This window comes from Phascolarctos cinereus, unplaced genomic scaffold, assembly GCF_003287225.1.
Source record: "Phascolarctos cinereus isolate Bilbo 61053 unplaced genomic scaffold, phaCin_HiC Scaffold_4;HRSCAF=312, whole genome shotgun sequence".
In the NCBI taxonomy this organism is placed as follows: Eukaryota; Metazoa; Chordata; class Mammalia; order Diprotodontia; family Phascolarctidae; genus Phascolarctos; species Phascolarctos cinereus.
The window spans coordinates 261879448-261901278 of record NW_027555847.1 but is presented as its reverse complement, the minus strand read 5'-3'; the positions used below and the strand labels follow the sequence as shown (position 1 = coordinate 261901278).

Genomic DNA, 21831 nt, shown 5'->3' with positions numbered 1-21831 from the left:
ATTAGAGATCAAGGGAGAAAATGGAAAGGAAAATAAGTAAATTAAAATAGAAAACAGAAATTCTTACCAAGTAGTGGACACCTTAAAAAACTGAATAAGTGGAAACAAAACAAAAACAAAAAAACTTTAATGACTTCATGAGACAATAAGAAATATCAGAATAAAGTGAAAAGATTTTTAAAGTAAAAAAGGGAAGGTATACGCTATCAAAAAGCAATTGTATTCTACTGTGCGTATGTGAATACTCTTATTCTAGTGTTTAAGTTGAGAATAAAAAATTAAAGAAAAAAGAAAAAAAACAAACAAGCATAGTCAAGATAAATATAGAAAGGTAAATGAGCTATTACAAGGGACTCAGTAATGATGAAGTATTTACATTCTAATAGTGGAAGGAGAGACAAGTATTCTTTCAGAATCTTAATGCCTTCAAGGATCATAGAGGAAATGAAATAAGACAAATACAGAGATTAGACATGGTTTTGTTTTGTGTGATGTGTATGTGTATAGTGTTACACTATTTTGTTGGTTTTAAGAGAGGAAAGAAAAATGAGACCAACATATCAAAACTTTTGTATGAATATGCTTATTAATTATAAGAATAGGTTTTTTTACTTTTCTTTTTGGGGAAGTGGGGAGAGTATGGAAGTTTTGATATTGATTTAAAAAAGAAAAGTGTCATTGAATCATTTTAAAATAAGCAGAAAAGATATAAGAAAGGTCCAAAGGGTTACAGGCAATCAAAATAGTTTTGGAACTTCATTGTTAAATTTGAATTATTTTTTTTAAATGTGGTACAGACTGGGAAAAAAATCAAACACTACATAACAGAAACTGACAGTTTCATATACAATCCTTTTTTTGTTTGTGTTCATTTTGCATATATCATATATATGTATGTATACACACACACACACACACACATGTATGGCGTCTCCTCTGTGAAAATGGAAGAGCCTTGAGGTGAGTGACTATTTCATTTTTGTCTTTTTATCTAGAGCTTAGTACAACACCTGGCACCTAGTAAATATTTGATAAGTCCTAATTGACTAATTGCTTGATGAACATAGCAATAGATACAGAAAAGCATTCAATAAAATATAGCAATCATTTGTCTCCCTTCTTTGAAGAAGTGGGGAACAATGGGTATGGAATATTGTGGATACTGTCCATGTTGGCTAGTTTTGCTGAACAACTTTTTTCCTCCTTTTTCTTTCTTTTGTTACAAGGAAAGCTTTGCTGAGTAGGATAGGAGATAACCAGGAAATATATTCAGGAATAAAGGTGACATAAAAACAAAATATGTAAGTAATATTTAAATATATCTAAAATAAAATATAGTATCCATTCACAATACAAAACATTTAGAATAGGAATAGAGATATTTTTCTTTGACACAATAAGAAATAAATATATAAAACCCAGAGCTAGAATTTTAGGCAGTTGAGGAACATTAGAAGCATTCCCACTAAAAACAGGTACATAACAGGGGTGCCCATTTTAACTATTTAAGGTAGTATTAGAAATGCTAATAATTGCCATAAGACAGTAAAAAGAAATTCGAAGCATTCACTTTAAAAATGAAAAAGATCAAAATAATATTTTTGCAGGTGACATTGTTTACCTAAAGATCCATCATTCTTAACAAAAATAATAATAATGATAGAGACAATAGATGACTTCAGCAAAGTTATGGTATACAAGGTAAACACAAATAATTTACATTCTTATGTACTACAGAGTAAACTTAAGAACAAATTATTTAAAAAGAAATCCCATTTATAACAAAAAAAATTCAGTATTTGGGAATTAACTTAACTTAATTAGACACTCCTGTGATCAATAAACAAAGATAACCATAAAATCAAGATGACAGAAATAAGGAAAGATCTAAATAACTGGGTAGAACTTCAATGTTCATTGATGAATTGTATCAACACAGTAAAAATGCCAATCATCTCTAAATTTATGGATCTGATTCAATGACAATAAAAATTTCTAGTGGTTTTCTTTATAAAACAGGACAAAAGCATAGCAAAATGTGGAAAAAACAAAAAGATAAGAATAGTAAAGGTTAAGTTTAAAAATTATAAAAGATGAAGATTGCCTTTCTGGATTTTGTTTTCTCTGCTAGACTTTAAAATTTGTTATTGAAGAGTTTGCATCAAAACTATCAAATATTGAGCAAAAAATTTTATAAAAACAAACAAAAACTAGAATCCAAATCCCAGAAACAAACAAGAAATATAGATAAAAGATTGATGTTTAATGAACCTATACACAATAACAACTGGCAGGTGGATTCATTAAGAAATGTTGAGAAAACTTGCTAGCAATACGGGAAAAAATTATATCTTCCCCTTACAATACACTATAATCACAATAAATCACAGCTAGATCATAGAACTAAATATAAGAAAACAAATTATCAAGAAGTTACAAGAGATGTCCATTTAAGATGCCAATGTAAAAGGGCATAAAGGGAGCCCAGCTCTCTAACTTACATCCCAGCAAATATATGAAAAGGACTCAAGATTCCATAAGACCAGCAAAGCCACATACCAGTGGAAACTCCCTGCATACTGTTATACCGAGAAATTAGCGAATTGACCCAGACCAATTTAAATTGTGGACTTTATTATAGTAGCGTGCGGCTGCCAGGGGTATTCACATCCAAATCAAGCAGCCCCCATCAGGGGTCGAGCTAGGGTTTATATAGGGAGTATACAGGACAGGGAGGGGGATGGATCTTTGAAGTCTGGCAAGAGGAAGAGTTTTTGGGCTGGTCAAAGACACCCCTCTCCCTCTGTCTAGACATGATAATGCTCTGCAACAAAGGAAAAAACTTTCTCACAATGGAGGCTTCCAGAGATATGATCTGAGGGCTGTGGCCTAAGCAGCCAGATAAGGGTCTTGCTAAGGAATTTGGAGTTTTCCAGAGATACGATCTGAGGGCTGGAGCCTGAGCTATGCAAGAGCACATTTCACTATTGTTTAGATTTAGGAGGAAAGAGGTCTGGGGCAAGAGTAAGCAGCAACTTCTGCTTTGCATGGCCTAAAGGGTTCTACTACCTAAATGGTAAAATAATGTTCTGCATTACAATACCAGTTACAGAATTAGCAGAGGCTACATGCTCAGCAGAGAAGCTAACACCAAGCGGGATGTGGGTCCAATGAGAGGAGCACAATGACGTCAGCAGAAGACATCTGTGGTCTAGCAGCGGAGATGTGAGTGACTTCTCTGGGCTTGCTCCCCATGTGTGGTTTCCTATGCATGATTCCTATGTGTGTTTATTCTGTGAAATGATGGTGAATATATTTGAGCCTAGGGGTCATGGGAGCCACTGAAATTTATGAAATGTGAGATGATACGGTCAGACCTGAACTTTTGGAAAATCACTGTAGCAACTACATGGAGGATAGATTGGAGGGATAGATACTTGAGACAGGCAGACCAATTAGAAAACTATTATAATAGGCTAGGTGTGAGGTGATGAGATTCTGAACTAGAGTGGTAGCTATGTGAGTGGAGAAGAGCCGCATGTGAGAGATATTGTGGAAGCAGAAATAGCAGGATTGAGAAACACTCAGCTTATGTACCACCTTCTGTGTAGTGCTCTTGTCCCTCAGCTTCTAGTGTCTTGTTCTCCTCCCTGTATTTATATATATGAATATGTGTGTGTGGGAGGGGGGCGTTGTGCCACTCCCTCTCCTCGCCATAGAATGTATGCTCCTTGGGGGCAGGGACAATTTTGCTTTCGCCTTTGTATCCTCAGTGCCTAGCACAATGTCCAGCACACAGTAGGTGTTTCTTGGTTGATTTCACATTCATGGGAAAGTTAAAATAAGTTAAAATAAAATTTATATATATTTAAAAATATCTTCATATTAAAATACATATTTTCTTAATGTCTGCTAATGCCTTCAAGCATCATAGAGGGAATTAAATTTTTCTTGAAGTAGACTATACTAGAAAGTCTGAGATATATATATTCACTGTTCTTATAGAACTAAGTGATGAAGTACATAGGCCTGGGGGTTGGGAAAACTGAGTTCTACTCCCAACTCTCACCTTAATTTAGTGCATGACTTTAGGGAAGTCTCTCTCTCAACCTCAGTTTTATCTTCTGGGAACTGAAGGGTTGGAATATATGGCCCTTTATCACTCAAGTATACCTTAGCTATTATGCCAGAGAATTTCTGAGTTGGAAATAACCTCAAAGACCATCTAGTCCAGTCCACAGCTGCAAAAATAAATTCCCTCCACAAAATACCCAACTGGTCAGGTCTTTGCTTAAAGTCCGCAGCTGCCCAGGGATCCATTATCACTCAGGATAAGCCATTCCACTTTTGAATAGCTCTGGTTGTTAGGAAGTTTTTCCTGAAGTCAAACCTAAAGTTACCTTTGTGATTTTTACTCATTGTTCCTAATTCTGCCTTCGGGGGACAAGAAGACTAAGTCTAATACTTCTTATGCTGGGCAGTCTTTCAAATAGTTGAAGGCTCCTTTGCGCTTAATCCCCATTCCCCAGTCTCTTTTTTCCCCCCAAGACTGCACACGCCCACATCCTTCAACTTCTCCAAATTCCAGTTTCTAAATTTACAACAATCTACTAAGCTTGTGATTCAAGATGACTCCTCTCCTTCAGGTGGGTGGCTCCCAAGCTGCAAGATCTTCCTTCCTCTCACGTTAGATCCCAAACAATCCAAGCAGCAGCTCCCCATGTACCCAGTCCTTTCACAGGCCAGGGCTACTCACAGATATCTTGGTGAAAACAGACAGCAGCAGAGACAAGATGGACAAGAACATGCGTATCCTGGACCTTCCGTATCTCTTCTGAAGGTACTCAGGCAAGGTGACGATCTGTGGGGGAGGGGTGGGACGTAACACAAAATCAGCACGAAGTCCAAACTCTTGCTGGCCCTCCTATCTCCCCACTCCACCCTTCAGTGATTTCTGCCTGCCTTCAGCATTATAGATTCATTGGTTTTTGTTTGTTGTTTTGTTTTGTTTGAGACTGGGTCTTCCTATCTCACTCAGCTTGGAAGTACATCGGCCACTCACAGGCCAATCCCAATACTGATCAGAATGGAGGCTTGAACTTGTTCAAACCTGCTCTAATTTGCCCTCCTTAGGGGGAGCTCAGTAGATCCACCAGCTTCAACCTCCCCAGTGTTAGGGTTAGAAGGGCTTACGTTTCCACAGGTAGAATAATGCAGAGATTTAAAGAACAACAGCTCCAGGAAATAGTACACTGTAGGTGGGCTCAGGCTTAGCCAATAAAAAGTAAGCTGATGGTTCCATAAAGACCCCAAAATCAAGATAAGGGTCAAGCCAGGTCAGACCGGTTAGGGTCAACCTGAGGACATCGGAAAAATGTTAGTGCGCCTGCTTAATGAACTTCATTACTATTATCTGACACACCCCGCATAAAATTAGAGCCATGGGATGCATGACCAAGGGAGGGGGAACATACTTGAGCATATCAAGGAGAAACATGTAAGGAAAGGTGTAACCTGGGAAGGGATGGCCCAATCCAGGCCTGGGAGGTTTCACGCCGAATTCAACTGCATAAAAGCACACTTGCCCTTGCACTCAGGGCCCACCCCTCCTGAAGAGGGGTGGAGCCTGCTTCTGGCCAGAAACGTCTAAATCCTCTGGACTTTCTCTGTAATAAATTTTCCTGATACTAAATTTTTGGTGTCAAGCCTATTTCTAACACCAGCAATGAGGACTACAGGTACACACCACCATGCCCAGCTCTTGTACTCTTCTGGAGTCTGTTCTGTCAAGAGTCTAAGCCTACCAAATCCTCTCTGGGGAATCCCGGTTGCTAATACCCATTGCCTAAGTCATGAAGGGCTAGCCCCAAACTAACAAATTATTTTGAGGAAAGTCTCAATCACTGTAACTTAATCAAAAGTTTTTTGTTGTTGTCCAGAGAATGTGACGTATGTTTTGCATAACTTCACATGTATAATTCATATCATATTATTTGTCTTCTCAATGTATGGGAAGGAGCTGGTGGGAAGGAAGGAGGTGGGAACTGAAAAATTTAAAAATAAGCATTAAAATAAAGTACAATTTTTTTAAAAGCATGCCAGTGGTTGAGTCCATACCCTCTATGGGGAGATACTTTCAAAAATTCCAAGTAAAGGTTCATTAAATTTTTTGCATTACTTCCCTGATCAACATGTACATCCTATCCCTTGTACCATCTTGAGCTCCAGGAGTACAGCATGTAACTTCTATAAGGTCCTCTACAACTTTAAATCAAAGAATCTATGCTGTTGTGAAGCTGTCTCCCAGCAGCCACTGACCACAATTAAGCCCAAGAAAGATGTATGCATATAGAATCACAAATTTAGAGCTAGAAAGGTTCTTATAAGTAATCTAATCCAATCTGCTCATTTTATAAAGGAGTCCCTTCTAAGCAAGGGGAAGTGAATTGCCCAAGGTCACAGCAAAGCTGGGATTTGAACCCAGGTCCTATGATTATAAGTCTAGTGCTCTTTGGTTATTGATGGATTAATAATTTCAGTTAACTTCTCACTCTCCATTTAGTCTCAAAAAATATAGCAAATACAGACACTTTGCAGTTAAGTTTTACTCATTCAGATTAAAATGAGGGTGGTTTGAAGTAGGAATTAGAAATTAATAATAGCTATAGCATTTATAGAGAATTTTAAGACTTACAAAGTACTTGACAAATATCTCATTTTATCTTCACAACAACCCTGGGCAGGAGATACTAGTATTATCCTCCTTTTACAGATGAGGAAACTGAGGCACAGATACATCAAATGATTTGCCCAAGATTATATAACTGGTAAGTGTCTGAGGCCGGATTTGAATTCAGGTCTTCCTGATTCCAAGTCCAGCACTCTATCCATTTTCACCATCTAAAAATACAGTTGTATGGACAAGACAGAACCAACATAGGTTTAGAGAAGGCACGGTGGATCTGGAATCAGAAAATTTCAGTTACACTCCCTGTTGTGACAGCAGCTGAATGACTAAGAATAGGTTAATTAACCTGTCTGAGCCTTAGTTTCTTCATCTGCAAAATGAGGCTCCTTTTTACTATTTATCTCACAAGGCTGTTGTGGGTAGAGTGCTTCATCAGCATTCAGCTGCTATGTAATGCTAAGTTCCTTGTGATAATCCTGTGATTCATTTTAAGTGATGCCCAGTAGAGGGAGCCACTTCGTCTTGGAGGGAAATGGGGAGAGGGAGAGAAGAACCTATAAATTCACTGGTATAGAGAATTTCCAGTGAGAAAACTTCACTCTACCAATGCAGATCAATAACTATTCATCTCAGAGAGTCATCTGGGGCTTTGAGAAGCTATAACTTGCCCAGTGTCACATAGTCAGTATGTGTCAGGGATAAGATCTGAATCCAAGTCTTTCTCTCAAGATATGTAAAAATACGTATATTTTTTAAATTAGCAGATCTAACCCAGAAAAAAGACTGGAAATTATGGGCTCAGTTGGTGCATGACTACATGTGGTGCTGCTGTCCATTGCCAAGAAACCATATATCTCTTTTTTCATGAAAACCACATTGACCTTCTCAGCCTCCTCCCATCATCATTACCCTAATGCCCAAGGTTCAAACCACCATGTATCATTGGTCTTCTTGGATGTAGACTCACCTCTGAGGAAATGTAGATGGGCACAAATATCCATGCCAGTGCCAGCAACACATATGTCGCCTAAAGAGAAACAAAGGTAGGATAAGTACCTGCTCCTTCCATGGTATGGATGCAGTGGGAAGAATGAGCCCTACAGTGATAGGCAGGAGACCTGGGCCCTAGCGCTGACTCAGCCACTCACTTTCTGGGTAAACTCAGCTGAGTCAATTTACTCAGGACTTCAGTTCCCTCCTTAGCAAAGTGAAGAGGTTATTTCAATTAGATGATATCTGAGAGTCTCTTCCAACTTTGAGGTTCTACATTTTATTTCCACAAATCCACAGTCCTGACATTCAGAATTAGGACCCTGAAAGGTCCTCAGACAGTAACAAAAAACAATTGAGCCCTCAATATAACTTTCTAAGGTAGGAAAATAGATTTAGACACAAAAGCAACTTAATTTGACCAACATTTTGAATCCCAAAATGTCTGTGCTGGAAGGTCTCTCAGAGAGATCATGTAGCCCAACCCCTTTGTTTTACAGAGGAGGAAACTGAGTCCCAGAGAGGAGATCGATTCATGCGAAGTTGCAGAGCCAGGAGTAGGATTCAGGGGCCCTGGGACCAAGCACCACAGCTGCCTCCCTAGATTCTCTAAAACAAGAACTAAAACAGGAATGTTTGGGGAGTCTAGAGTTGGAAAGGATCTCAGAAGTCATATAGCCCATACAGACTATGGCACTTACATTCCACTCAAAGCCAGCTACAGCCAGTCCTCCTGCTGCTCCTGACCCAGCCAGTCCAATGAACAGCCCAGATCCTTCACTGCTGGCAAAGAGAAAGGCTCCAATCTGCAGAACAGAACACACCTGAGCAAACAGTTCCTCTGTGCTATCCAATCCCATCTTCTCCTGCCCTCCCAGGTTCATCAAGCAACCAGATGGGAAACAGAAGCCAAAGTTGCACTACTAGATATATCCCCATGACTTTCTAAGTCAGGAACATAGATTCATACATTGTAGTGTTTGGGGAGCACTGTTTTCCCCTGGTTCTCCTTCAACCTATCTATCTGATCACTCCTTCTCAGCCTCCATTGCTGGGTCTTCATCTAGGTTAGGCCAGCTAACATTGGGTCTGAAAAGTGACTACATATATATCATGATCATATTGTCCTGATCTTCAGATTTTTGGACTGACAAAAGCTAGTCCTTTTGCAAAGACTTTTCCTCCCTTGAAATAAAAACTGTCCCAGAAAATTCAGTATGTATGATTGTTGTACCCCAATGTCAGAATCCCATGACTTTCGACAGTTAGGAGTGCCTAGCCTCTGACACAGGAAAGCCATAGAGACTAGAGAGCTTAGAAGGTTTCATGAAGGACGCAGCTGTTGCTGACCTTATGACCCAGAGTCATAATCAGCCAACAGTGCCCGAGGCATAAGGCAGCTTGCAGCATAGCAGCACACAAGACTTCCTCGAGGCCACAACCATAATGCAGGAGCGCCCCAAATATGCACTGGTCTGCCACAAACATCTCACCTGACTGCCCTGCTCTCCCTATTGCCTATCTATATATTATATGTAATATATATTATATTGTCTATATATGTATATGTGTATATGTGTGTGTGTGTGTGTGTGTGTGTGGTATATACACACACACATCTATTCATTTTCATAGCCACAGCTTAATGACAGTTTTAGGAACAGTACAACAGCAGCTCAGGGTCCTCAGTTCTCCTTTTTAAAAAAGACTGCTACCCAAAGCAACTTCAAAGGGGGATAGAGGGTGATACTACTGCACCAACTGCTGCCTTCCTGTTCTCATAGTTCAATTCCTTTCCCTCCCTGAGTGAATCCCAAGGAAAGGTCATCTAGGACAGGGCTTCTTAAACTTCTTCCACTCATGATCCCTTTTCTAGTTTTGGCAGATTGCGCAGTGCAAAGTGAGCTTCCTTTGGGTTCAGAACCAAGGCTTCAGTGAAGTTGCATAATGCAACACTGGCAAGCATTGCCAGAAACACCCGGGGTTCATTATGCATTTGCTTTTAAATTAATTTTTGGTCATTGCATGTTCAGAAACCTTTTACTGTTGCCAAATTTTTCATAACCTCATTTGGGGTCGTGATCCACAGTTTAAGAAGCGATGATCTAGGAAATGGAAATACCAAAACTTCACCATAGAGCCTCTAGCTTCCCCCATCCTTAGTCCTTCACCTCTGCCACAGGCCCAGTTCCCATTCTTAAGGGGAGGGGTGTGTCATGCCCTCCCATAGCCTCCAAATCCCTCCAGGGTTTCCCTCACTATTAAGGAAGGTTAGGGGAGATAGGAACCTGAAAGGATTAGGGAAAATGTGAGGAAATGGGAAGCAGAAAGAAAGTGAGAGAGGGCTCAGGGTTGAGGGGAGACAACACTGAAAGGAGATGTACTGGGTGGGAGCCAAGAGGAGACAGAGGTGCTAGCAGAATATGGGGGACTGAAGAAAGATGAAAAGATTGAGAGTAGGGAAAAGATGATAGAATGAGAAAAGAATTGAGGACTGACGGAGAAGGGAAGGAGGGGTTAAAAGGAGAGAAGCTCAGCAGCAGAGGAGAGAGGGGAAGTTCAGAATATACTTACTGGCCACCATGTCATGTCTCTTCCTGCAAGGAAGTACCCACTCACTGTGTTTCTGTTGACTCTGAATGAAGACTGAAAAGAGAGAGAAAGGTCCTGAGGTGAATATACCCACTCCCTCCCTGGGCCCAGAGATCAACAACCAAGGTTTCTCAAAATTTAGAGAATTGGGCCCAAACCCACTCAAAAGGGACTTATGGGGTGACCAGAGTTACAGCCATACCAAGCAAGTGGACTTTGCAGTAGAAAAGACACAGTGAAGAGTTCTAACCCCTTATCTGTTACTAACCAGCTACTGTGTGGCCACATCAGGTTCTCTCTCTGGACCTTAGCTTTCTCATCTATAGTTTAGTGATTCCTGTGGCCCACCTCCTTCACAGGATCATTGCGAGGGTCCACAGGTATCTCAGATGTCTCGGATGCATATGGAAAGCAAAAGTGTCCCCAAAATCTGAAGGATCATCATCACCATCACCATCACAGAGTAATCAAAGAAACTCCCAAGGGATCTTCAACTGCTTAATGGGGTTAGGCATGACAAGAGTTAAAGGCTTGCCTAGAAAGACCTCAGACTTTTCTGGCACACTGAAAATAAAAGGAGAATTATGCTGGGTAGTATAAATTAAACATTACATTTTATAGTACAGACTAGAAATACTAAAGGATTGCTGAGGAAAGAAGTATTGCTAAGGGAAGGCTTCATAAAGAATGTGAGACATGAAAGACAGGTAAAATTTGGCCACGTAAAAGAGAAGGTATTTCAGTCATAAAACATTTTCATGATTCTTCCTTCATGAATACAGATTACAGCCCCTCTACAATTTAGTAGATGGTCTTCATGAATTACTCTGGCTAAAAATGTTCAACACCCACTGACCAATGAGCTTCTTTGACCTTAGTTAAACTGATTCTTGGAGACAGGTACACAGTTCACTTCTGATTTCATACCTTTCTAGGCTAGAAGCTCTTCCAGCTCGGTAGGTAGAACGTATTGGAGTTTGCAGTCTGCATGATGTAGTGGGTAACAGTTAGGAAGATTTGAATTCAAATTCTGACATTTGACAGAATTTTGGGGACTCTGACATTTCCTAGCTATATGACACCAAGCAAATAACTATTCTGCATCTCAATTTCCTCATCTGTAAAATGGGGATAATACCTGCAGCCCACCTCACAGGGCTATTGCCAGACTCCACAAAGAGCTAACGTGTATAAAGCACTTTTCAAACAAACCTTAAAGTTCTCTATAAATGTTAGCTGTTATTGTCACAGCCCAAGTTTTCTTCCATGCCACCATGAGACAACAAAGCAGGACATTAGTCTTCATCTGGAAAATAAGGATAATGATACTTTTTCCTACATACTGCAAAGCACCAAAATAAGATAGAAGGTAGAATAAGATAAATAAGATAATAGGTAGGAGATAATTTTTAAAAGGTATGTTGCTAGAATTAGAGTCATAAAAAGTTCAAATTCTGCCTCAGACACTTACTAGCTCTTTAACACTAGGCAATCCACTCAATCTTCCTCAGCCTCAGTTTCCTCCTCTGTAAAATAAGAATAATAGTATCTACCTCACAGGATTGTTGTGAGGATTGAATGAGTTAATTTATGTAAAGAGTTTTGCAAATCTTAAAGGACAATGTAAATTCTATTATTGTTATTAAAACTATGAAGGATGACTAACATTGTTTATACTTATTGCTTATTAGAGATACAGAAAGCAGTGGTAGATGGAGGACCAATCTTGGAGTCAGAAAAACCTGGGTTCAAGTCCTACCTTTGAAAAATTTTTATTGGTATAACCATGGGCTAGTCAGTTAATTTTTAGAGGCATAGGAAACTCTCTAAACTACATATTACAGAAAAGGAACTGATTTGTATCAAAGGAGGGATTTTCCACACCAGGAGTCCCTTACCAAATAGATGAAATCATAGGTTTAGACCAAAAAGAAAAAAAATGACTAGTGTATAATATCAGTAGAGGGAGCTCTAAGGATCAGCCTGATCCCGAAGGTCCCATGGAGACATTTTTGGGAGCTTTCTCTAGCTAAAGCTCAAGACCCACATGGTTCCCAAATGAGAAATCCTTATTTGCCAATAGTAAATTAAGCAAGCACAGATTTGCAAACAGGAAAGACTCTGGGGCATTTGTGTTCATTTATTCCTCACCAATGAATCTTTTCCCCCCATAGTAAGCATTACACTGACTACTTGACCGAGGTGATATGAATCTGTTGTTAGTGGCCCAAGATTTATTAAGTACAAGCATGAAGGGGAAGACCCCAAAATTCACGAGGGAAGAAACCATAGTTCACATTTTCCCAGTGCTTTGATAACCAGGCTGGTAAGTCAGATAAATCAATCTTTGAATCCATGGTTATAGAGAGGACATATGCAGAAATGGTATAATAAAGAGAATTTAGTTGGGTCCCCCTTTGCTGGAGGTCTTCAAGCAACAGTTGCTGTAGAGAGGCTCCTTGTGCAGGTGTGGGACTCAATGGCTTCTGAGGTCACATCCCTCAGATTTGGAGATTCTGGGGTTCAGATGGAGTTCTTCTCTCAGGTTTAATCCTCTTTCTACATTTTCCCGTCTTACTAAATAATCCCCCAGGAAAAGGAAGATAATGCAAGGCTTACTTTTTTCTGGAGATACCCTCTCTTCAACCCATCCAAATCTATAATCTTCTAGGTTGATACATAGATATAGATTTCTCATTGATTGATGAAATCACAAATCTGAATACACATATAAATGCGTCTGTGTCAACATATATGTGTGTGTGCATGCATCCTCATTTGTGATTTCTTTAGTATAAGGAAATATGTACATGTGTGTCAATATATCCAAGTATGTGTACATATATGTTACTATTTATAGTTTAGATTGGTTGAAGGAGTTTCTCCAAATCTCCATTTGTAGAGAGGGTTTCCTCACTGGGATTGCCTATACAAACAAAATCATGCAGTTGGCTAATCCTACCTCTAAGACTTATCACCTGTGTAACATTGGGTTACCTCCTCAGACCTCAGTTTCCTCATCTGTAAAATAAAGTAGTTAGGAAACTAGCCAAGATGGTGATATAGGAGAAAGCAGTACAGCTCAGCTCCATGTCACCACAATTCCACAAAGACCTAGGAATTGTACCAGGCCACATCCTGATCCAGAAATCCAGGGGAAAATCAGAGGGAGATCTTTTTCTAGCCCAGATCAGCATATGGGGAAAGAGGTCTTGGGATGCTGAGGAGAGGTGGAGACTTCTGGCGCTGGGACTGAATGAGGTATGCTGCTTTGTCCTCGGGCAAGAAGTATTTCTGGATCTGAGATGGAGGTTCTTCATGCTTTGCAGGAAGCAGCTCTTTTGTGCATATTCCAGAGCCATTTAGTTTCATTGTTTATCTTGAGATTCTTGACTTTTTTTCTCCCATATGAAATTTCTTATTTTTTTTCTAATTCTGTAAAGTAATCCTTTGGTAGTTTGATTGGTATAGCATTAAATAAGAGAATTATTTTAAGCAATTATTTTCATTTTTATCATATTGATTTGTCCTACCCATGAGCAATTAATATTTTCCAATTATTCATGTCTATCTTTATTTCTGCAAAGTTACTATAACATCAATATTATAAAAATGTAAGGTATTTATCAGATCTATGGAGAACAGAAGAATTCATGACTAAACAGGAGATAGAGAACATTATGAAAAGCAAAATGGATCATTTTGATTATATTAAATTGAAAAGTTTTTGCACAAACAAAGCCAATGCAACTAAGATTAGAAGGAAGGTAGAAAATTGGGAAAGAATTTTTACAACCAGTCTCTCTGATAAAGGCCTCATTTCTAAAATATATAGAGAATTAAGACAAATTTATAAGAACACAAGCCATTCCCTAATTGATAAATGGTCAAAGGATATGAACAGACAGTTCTCAGATGACGAAATTAAAGCCATCTATAGTCATATGAAAAAAATGCTCTAAATCATTATTGATTAGAGAAATGCAAATCAAAACAACTCTGAGGTACCACATCACACCTATCAGATTGGCCAACATGACAAAACAAGAAAATGATAAATGTTGGAGAGGATGTGGGAAAATTGGAACACTAATACATTGTTGGTGGAGTTGTGAAATGATCCAACCATGTTGGAGAACAATTTGGAACTATGCCCAAAGGGCTACAAAAATGTGCATACCCTTTGACCCAGCAATAGCACTTCTAGGGCTATATCCCAAAGAGATCAAACAAATGGGAAAAGGACCCACATGTACAAAAATATTCATAGCAGCTGTTTTTGTGGTGGCAAAGAATTGGAAATTGAGAGGATGCCCATCAATTGGGGAATGGCTGAGCAAGTTGTGGTATATGAATGTAATGGAATACTATTGTGCTATAAGAAATGATGAACAGGCCGACTTCAGAAAAACCTGGAAAGACTTACATGGTCTGATGCTGAGTGAAGTGAGCAGAACCAAGAGGACTTTGTATACAATAACAGCCACGTTATGCAATGACTAAGAATGTTAAACTGAACCCTTCTCAGCATTACGAGGATCTAAGACATCTCCAGAGGCCTCGGGATAGAAAATGCTGTCCACATCCAAAGAAAGAACTATGGAAGTTGAATCGCTATCACTTATTTTTACCTTCTGTTGAGTTTTGTTTCATCTTTCTGATGGTTCCTCCTATTGGTTTTAATTTTTACTTACAACTTCACTAATGTGAAAATACATTTAATGGGTATGTAAATGTAAAGCCTATGTCAGATTGTGCGCCATCCTGGGGAAGGTGGGGGGGGGGAGAAAAAGGGAGAAAAATTTTCAACTCAAAAGCATGTGGAAAAAAAATTAAAAAATTAAAATTAAAAAAATGTGAAGTATTACATATAAAAAATAATTCATCTAGAAAATAGATCAAGGAGAGCTCATTGGAGAATCATGGAGCCATTACCCAAAAAAGAGCCTACATATTATATTTTGAGAAATCATAAGAGAAAATTGCCCAGATCTATTAGAATAAGAGGGCAAAGTGAAAATAGAAAGAATTCACTAATCGCCTCCTGAAAGAAATCTCAAAATGAAAATTTCTAGGAACATCATAGCTAACATCTATGGTTTTCAGGTCAAGGGAAAAAAGTACTGTAAGCAACCAGATATAAAGATTTTAAGTACTGTGGAACAGTCAGGATCACACAAGATTTAGTGTGTGATCCCATTATAAAGGAGCAAAGAAATTTGAATACAGTATTCCAGAAGACAAAGACTATTGGCAGCATTTTTTTGGGGGGCAATTGGGGTTAAGTGACTTGCCCAGGGTCACACAGCTAGTAAGTGTCAAGTGTTTGGTCTGATGTCGAATTTGAACTCAGGTGCTTCTGACTTCAGGGCCGGTGCTCTATCCATTGCGCCACCTAGCTGCCCCCAGTTGGCAGCATTTCTGCTAGTTCATTTGCTCAGTTGGGTTCTCATTGTCTACTGGGGTGGGGAACCTGTGGCCTCGAGGCCACATGTGGCCCTCTAGGTCCTCAAGTTCTGTTCTTTGACCTTTTATTAGTGGAATTTGTTCTATGAAGTTTGGATTCAGTTAAAGGGCCCTGAGGCCACAGGTGCTCACTGCTGGTCTGTACTCTGCAGTCTCAACTGGATTTCAAAGGCTAGGTCACTCGAGTCCTTGGACAACTTTCTTCTCTGTTGCCAGGGGTCCCATCCTCAAAGTTGCTTCCTCCCTTGAGTGAATGCCTTTCTATATGCAAGCCTATCTAGAATATATATCTCTTCTTCCTCAATTATGACTGGAGTTCTTAAAATGGCAATATTTTGAACTACTATATGGGGTGTTTCCTGATTTTCTGCTAGCTGATGGGGGAGAGTGGAGAAATTACCTCACCCCTCTTCAACAAAGCTCTCAAGTCTGCAGTCCTGGCTTGACATTCTCTCACTTTGTAGGACTAAAGTCCTACAAAGGCATGTCCAACTTTTGCTTGTCCAATGAGGTTTCTCCCTTTAATTCCATCAGAGAAAGGGTTTACTCTGTATAACTCTTTGTAATCATAAGGGATTACTAAAATGGAGGAGTGAAGAAAGGGAAGAGGGAGCCCAGAGACAGCAAAATCCAGTGGCCGAATTTCAATATTACTATTACAAAGGGAACCATTTTTTAAAAGTTTTCATTAAAAATGCTTTAAGTTTTTTTTTCTTTATAGATTACTTTGGTCCCAGGCTGCCTCAGTTACTGGGCAAGTGGGGAGCAGAGACAGGGAGGTAGGTGTGTATGCTCCAGTGGGTGTGGATAGGGTGAGGTAGGCTTTGGGACTCTGGACTCCCAGATAATCCTCATACTCACCAAAAATGCAATGGTTGATTCTGTTATCTGTTAGTAAATGCATTCTTTATTTCTATAAAACATTACCACCTTGTGAATAAAAATCTAAATTGTACTCATCATTATTTACATCTAATAGCTTTTAGAATCTAACAGAACTGTTTGATTTTTTATTATTATTATCTGAAGGTGTGAGGAAGCTCAGGGAGGGGACTGCCCAGGAGCCAAATTCCAATACTTAGCTACAGATGGGTCAGTCTTTCAAAGAAAAGTTTTTGTTAAAATTGCTTTTTTTTTTCTTTTTAGGTCTCAAGTTTTCTTCTTTGGAAAGAAGGGGTGAGAAGTGGTGGGAATGAGGTACAGCCTTCAGTTCAGGTCCTGCCCACCAGCCAAGAATGAGAGAGTTCCTTTATTAATTACTCCCCCAGTCTATCTACCCATTCTTTTTTTTTAATTGTTTTCATTTCTTTAGGTGTATATGGGTTAGGTTCCATTTCTCAGCTAGCATCCCAGTCCTGGACATATGCCATGAAAAGCCTGGTGGAAGGTTGGGGTTGGGATCCAGGAGGCCTTTTTCAGCAGAGAGCTGGTGAGAGACTCTAGTATGGCCCCAATTTCCCTGCAAAATGTTCACAGATAAAGCCCTGCACCATAGCTACCCTGCTTTCTAATAGATGGGGAACACTTCCAACTCATATTTCTTGATACCTATTTGTGTTGGACTCCCCTTCCTAGAGCAGATGGAGAATGACCACAATATTGCAGTTAGTTCGACACTATTGCTGCATTTAAACCTCATCATCTGAGACTAAATGCTAAGGTATCAACTGAGTTGGGGGAGGGGGAAATCGTAATTCTCTCTCACCTTATATATAGAATTGCAGATTCAAGCTATGTGAAAGAAAGAAAGAAAGAAAGAAAGAAAGAAAGAAAGAAAGAAAGAAAGGAAAGAAAGAAAGAAAGGAAAGGAAAGGAAAAGGAGAAAAAGAAAGAAAGAAGGAAGGAAGGAAGGAAGGAAGGAAGGAAGGAAGGAAGGAAGGAAGAAAGAAAGAAAGAAAGAAAGAAAGAAAAGAAAGAAAGAAAGAAAGAAAGAAAGAAAGAAAGAAAGAAAGAAAGAAAGAAAGAAAGAAAGAAAGAAAGAAAGAAAGAAAGAAAGAAAGAAAGAAAGAAAAAGAAAAATGGGTTGTCTTCGAAGATAGTGAATTCCCCACCTCTTATCTTTCCAGAGAGACTAAATGACAGCTTGATGGAGGTGTTTGCTGGAGGAGGATTCTTGCTTGGATTGGACTTCTTGAGTAATAAAGTTCCTTTAAATTCTCTGATTCTCATATAATTCTATCATCAGTTTTGTTGGGTAGGTAGGGTAGGTCACGGGATAACAGAATTTAGAACTGGAAGAACTGGAAGTGCCTGGCCCACAGTCATACAGCTGTTAAGAGGAAGGACTGAGACTCAATCCAGTGCCCTTTCCACGACCCTTGGATGCCATTTGTCACTTCCTTTTACAAGTAAAGAAACTGAGGCTCAAGAGAGGCTGAAAGATTTGTCAAAGGTCCCATTAACCAGATCTTGTCAGCCTTTTCCCCTGACCAGAACCACCTATTACTTTCCTGCGATTGTAGCTCAAGGGGAAGGCTTAGAATAGAACAGAGAAAGTGAATTATTCACCCAAAGCAGCATAACTGAATGCAACGCCAAGGATCTTCCCACCGAGGCCAATTTATCTAAATTACATGCAAAACATTGCTGGAAATCTAGAGCACTGAAGCATGGTAGAAACAGGGCAAGGTAGGAAATCTACATTGGAGATTTGTCATTTCCAAGGAAAGCCTGCCCTGGAAGCCTTCAAGTCCAACATCAGGCATAGAACAGGAGGTTCAAATCTCAGCCAAAATCCCACCTTTAAGAAGCTTCTCCCATTCCTCTTCAATCTTAGTGCCTTCCCTGAGACTGTTCCCAGTTTATCTGTATATTTCTTGTTACTATATAGTTGTTTCCATGTTGTCTTCCCCATTGGAGTTGAGAGTAGAGGCTGTGTTTTACATTTCTCTGAACCTTCAGAGCTTAACACAGTGTGTGGCAAATAGTAGGTGGTTAATAAATGCTGGTTGACTGAAAAACTGTCATTTAAATCTTTTTGTGCTGGGGTCTAGCTGGTGGGCTCCAAATAACTTGTTGCTCATACCTGACTTACTTTGTGGTGGGTGGGGAGGGCAGGGGAGGTAGGGGTGGATCTTTGATTTTTCTTATGTAAGACCTCCCAGTGACCTTCCTTCTAACTAATGAAACATGCTGCTCATCTCCTGACAGAGAGGTGATAGATTCAAGATGCAAAATGGGGCATACCTTTTTGGACACGCGGATTTGATTTGCTTTACTAAATATTTGTTACAAGAGGTTTTTTTCTTTTCTTTTTTTTCCCAGTTGGGGGTAAGGGTGGTGGGAGGGAGAGAAAATAAATGATTAACTGAAAATTAAAAAAAAAAGATTTTTTTAAACTTCCCCCTACTACATCCTCAGCTTCTAATCTTATGGAGTTGCCTTGCCTAGTGTCAAACAGACATTATCTGTCAAAAGCCAAACTTGAACCTAGGTCTTCCTGATTCCAAGCCTGGCTCTATCCACCACACAGTGCTGTTTCTCATAACTGGAGTATGATAGTAACAATAATAGCAAAAAATTACATTTATATAGCATGTTAAGGTTTGTAAAACACCTTATATCCATTGTTTCACTTGTTCTCCAATCTGTAAGGTAAAGTAGGTATTATTCTCATTTTACAGATGAGGAAACTGAGGCTCAAACAAGTCAAGTGACTTGCCCAGGGTTACAGAACTAGTTATTTGCCAGAGGTAGGATTCAAACCCAGATCTTTCCCAGCTCCTAGTTCAGTGCACTTTCCAGTATGCTAGGCTTCCATTATCAAATAAAAATCCCTTATATTTACTTAGCATTCAGTTCATACTTCTTCCATCAATTAATTAATTAATTCATGTATTTATTTATTTGCTTGTTTGTTTATTTATTTATTTTGGCTAGACAATGGGGTTAAGTGACTTGCCCAGGATCACACAGCTAGTGTTATGTGTCTGAGGCTGGATTTGAACTCAGGTCTATCCTGAATTCAGGGCTGGGTGCTTTATCCACTGTGCCACCTAGCTGCCCCCTCAGTTCATACTTTTTAAAGTAATTCTGTATCCTCACAACAAGCTTGTGAAGAAGGAAGGGCAAGAAATATTATTATTGTCCCCATTTGACTGATGAAGAAACTCTTACCCAAAGTCACCTGGCTAGGAAGTGCTGGAGCCACGACTAGAACTCAAAGTGTGGCCTTATAATAATATAAGATCCACAAGGAAATGTGGCAGTGACATTTTATAACATTGTCCCTTAGTTACTTAACTCATATCCCCCAAGACTATTAAATAATCGAATAATCTGTGAGTTCACTAGAATAGGGAAATCCTGCAGATTTGCAACACATTCATGACCCCTAGGGTCAAGAGATAGCCTTAGGAAGTAGCTTGAGGCACATAGAAATTAAGTTACCCAGGGTTACCCAGCTTACAAATGTCAGAGGCCAGATTTGAACCCAGGTATTCCTGTTTTCAAGTCTGATACTTTATCCACTATACCATGCTATCACCTCCCAAAACCTACTAGAAAAAAATGTCCTACGTTTCAAAAAGTCAAATGCAAGAAGCTTCCACTTGGGACTCACCCATATTCCCACAGCCACGTTTAAAGCAAAATACACCACGATGATGATAATATCAGTCACATTAAGCTGTTGCCTAAAGGAGTGAGGGTCACTGGTAGAGTTGTCTGCCATGATCTCTTCTGTTTCAGCACCAGACTGAATGAGGGCAAAAAAAGGAACAAACCAATTGTGGTAGGCTTTCTTGTTAGAAATTGATCATTAAACCAACTGATGATGTCATTTTCAGCCCACGACACATCTGTGTGGGGTGAGGACAGCTTCAAAGTACAATTCATTTGGTTTCCTAGCCTCTGCTTAAAAATCATATGACTAGAGACTGCGTGGGATCCAAGGCTGCATGTCTACAAAGCAACCTGAGCCTCTAGAGGTACAAAATGCTGTTCTGGATAGCCACAAGAGATGGGCACTATCTCAGAGTCCTGACTCTAACAGAGGAGAGGAGGTTGTGTGAATGCATAGCTGGGGAAAATTAACTTTTACTCCAAAAATGTTTAAAGTCTTTTGCTGCAGCTTGAAGATTCCATATCTCAGAGAAGATACCACACAGAGCAAACTTTCTTTGTCAAAGGGATTGAGAGAAGCATCATTTACTCCCCAACGTCGAGTAACCACTGCAAATAATCTTAGATCAACTGCTTTTGAGTGATATTTTTAATTCACATTATTATATTCATTATGTATATTGTTTTCCTGGTCTGCTTCCCTTTCCTTGCATCAGTTAATACATATTTTCCAGTGCTTCTTGGAATGCCTTGCATTCACTATTTCTTACAGCACAATAGTATTCCATTACAATTGGTGGTGCTGGGGATTCTTGCTGATTCATGCTGGTGGGAAGGGAAAGGGAAGACTCCTGAGGAATTGGAGTCTAGTTGATATTAAAACGCTTTGCTGGTGGGGAAAGGAACTTTTAGTCATTCCTGATGGTCTTATCTGACAAGGTGATTAAGGGGATTTGAATGTCCCTAATTAGTGTGGCAGAAGGGTTCTAAAATCCTTACACCTTGCAATGCCATCAAAGTGAATGAAAGTACTCTGCCTAGGTAAAGGAGGGGATAATGAAGAAATCAGGGAACAGAAACCTAGGAAAGAATGTATTAAAATTTCCATTTTGCCTATTATTGGCTCTTTTTAAAATAATATTTCAGTTAGTAATTTTTAAAGGAAAAAACTAGATTAGATTAAAATTAATGGAAAATATATATGATTTCAAGAAAATGTGAAATGACACTCGACCTTTAGTTAACTCTATTCTTCCCCCAAAATCTGTGCCCTGTCCCTATTTCTGGCAGCCCTGATAGTCTTTTTTCCCCAGAAGCTCTGACATCCCCTTTACAAATTTCCTTTGTAATATAGAGAAGAATGAACTTTTATATTGAAGACAGAGAGGGCAGGTTGTAATCCTCTTTGCCAGAAGTATGCCTTTATGTAAGACTTGCGTTCTGATAACATGGATGATTCTAGGACATCATCTTCAGAGACTAGGTATGGGCCCCAAATGTCTCAAGATGAGGCTATAAATGCAAATAATTTT

At 39.3% G+C, this 21831-nt stretch overlaps 1 protein-coding gene across 1 annotated transcript in view; it reads right to left on the bottom strand.

Annotated features, from left to right (window-relative positions):
* SLC5A10 (solute carrier family 5 member 10) overlaps positions 1-20425 on the bottom strand; it is a 180416-nt gene extending 159991 nt beyond the window's left edge. Inside the window, exons 1-5 of the mRNA XM_021004503.2 lie at positions 20298-20425; positions 10253-10324; positions 8380-8484; positions 7656-7715; positions 4757-4861 (exon numbers count right to left, since the gene is read on the bottom strand). Of these exons, the coding sequence (XP_020860162.1) occupies positions 4757-4861; positions 7656-7715; positions 8380-8484; positions 10253-10324; positions 20298-20408 (453 nt within the window). The 5' untranslated portion in view covers positions 20409-20425. The remainder of the gene's footprint in view (positions 1-4756; positions 4862-7655; positions 7716-8379; positions 8485-10252; positions 10325-20297) is intronic.
* Positions 20426-21831: the final 1406 nt, after the last annotated feature.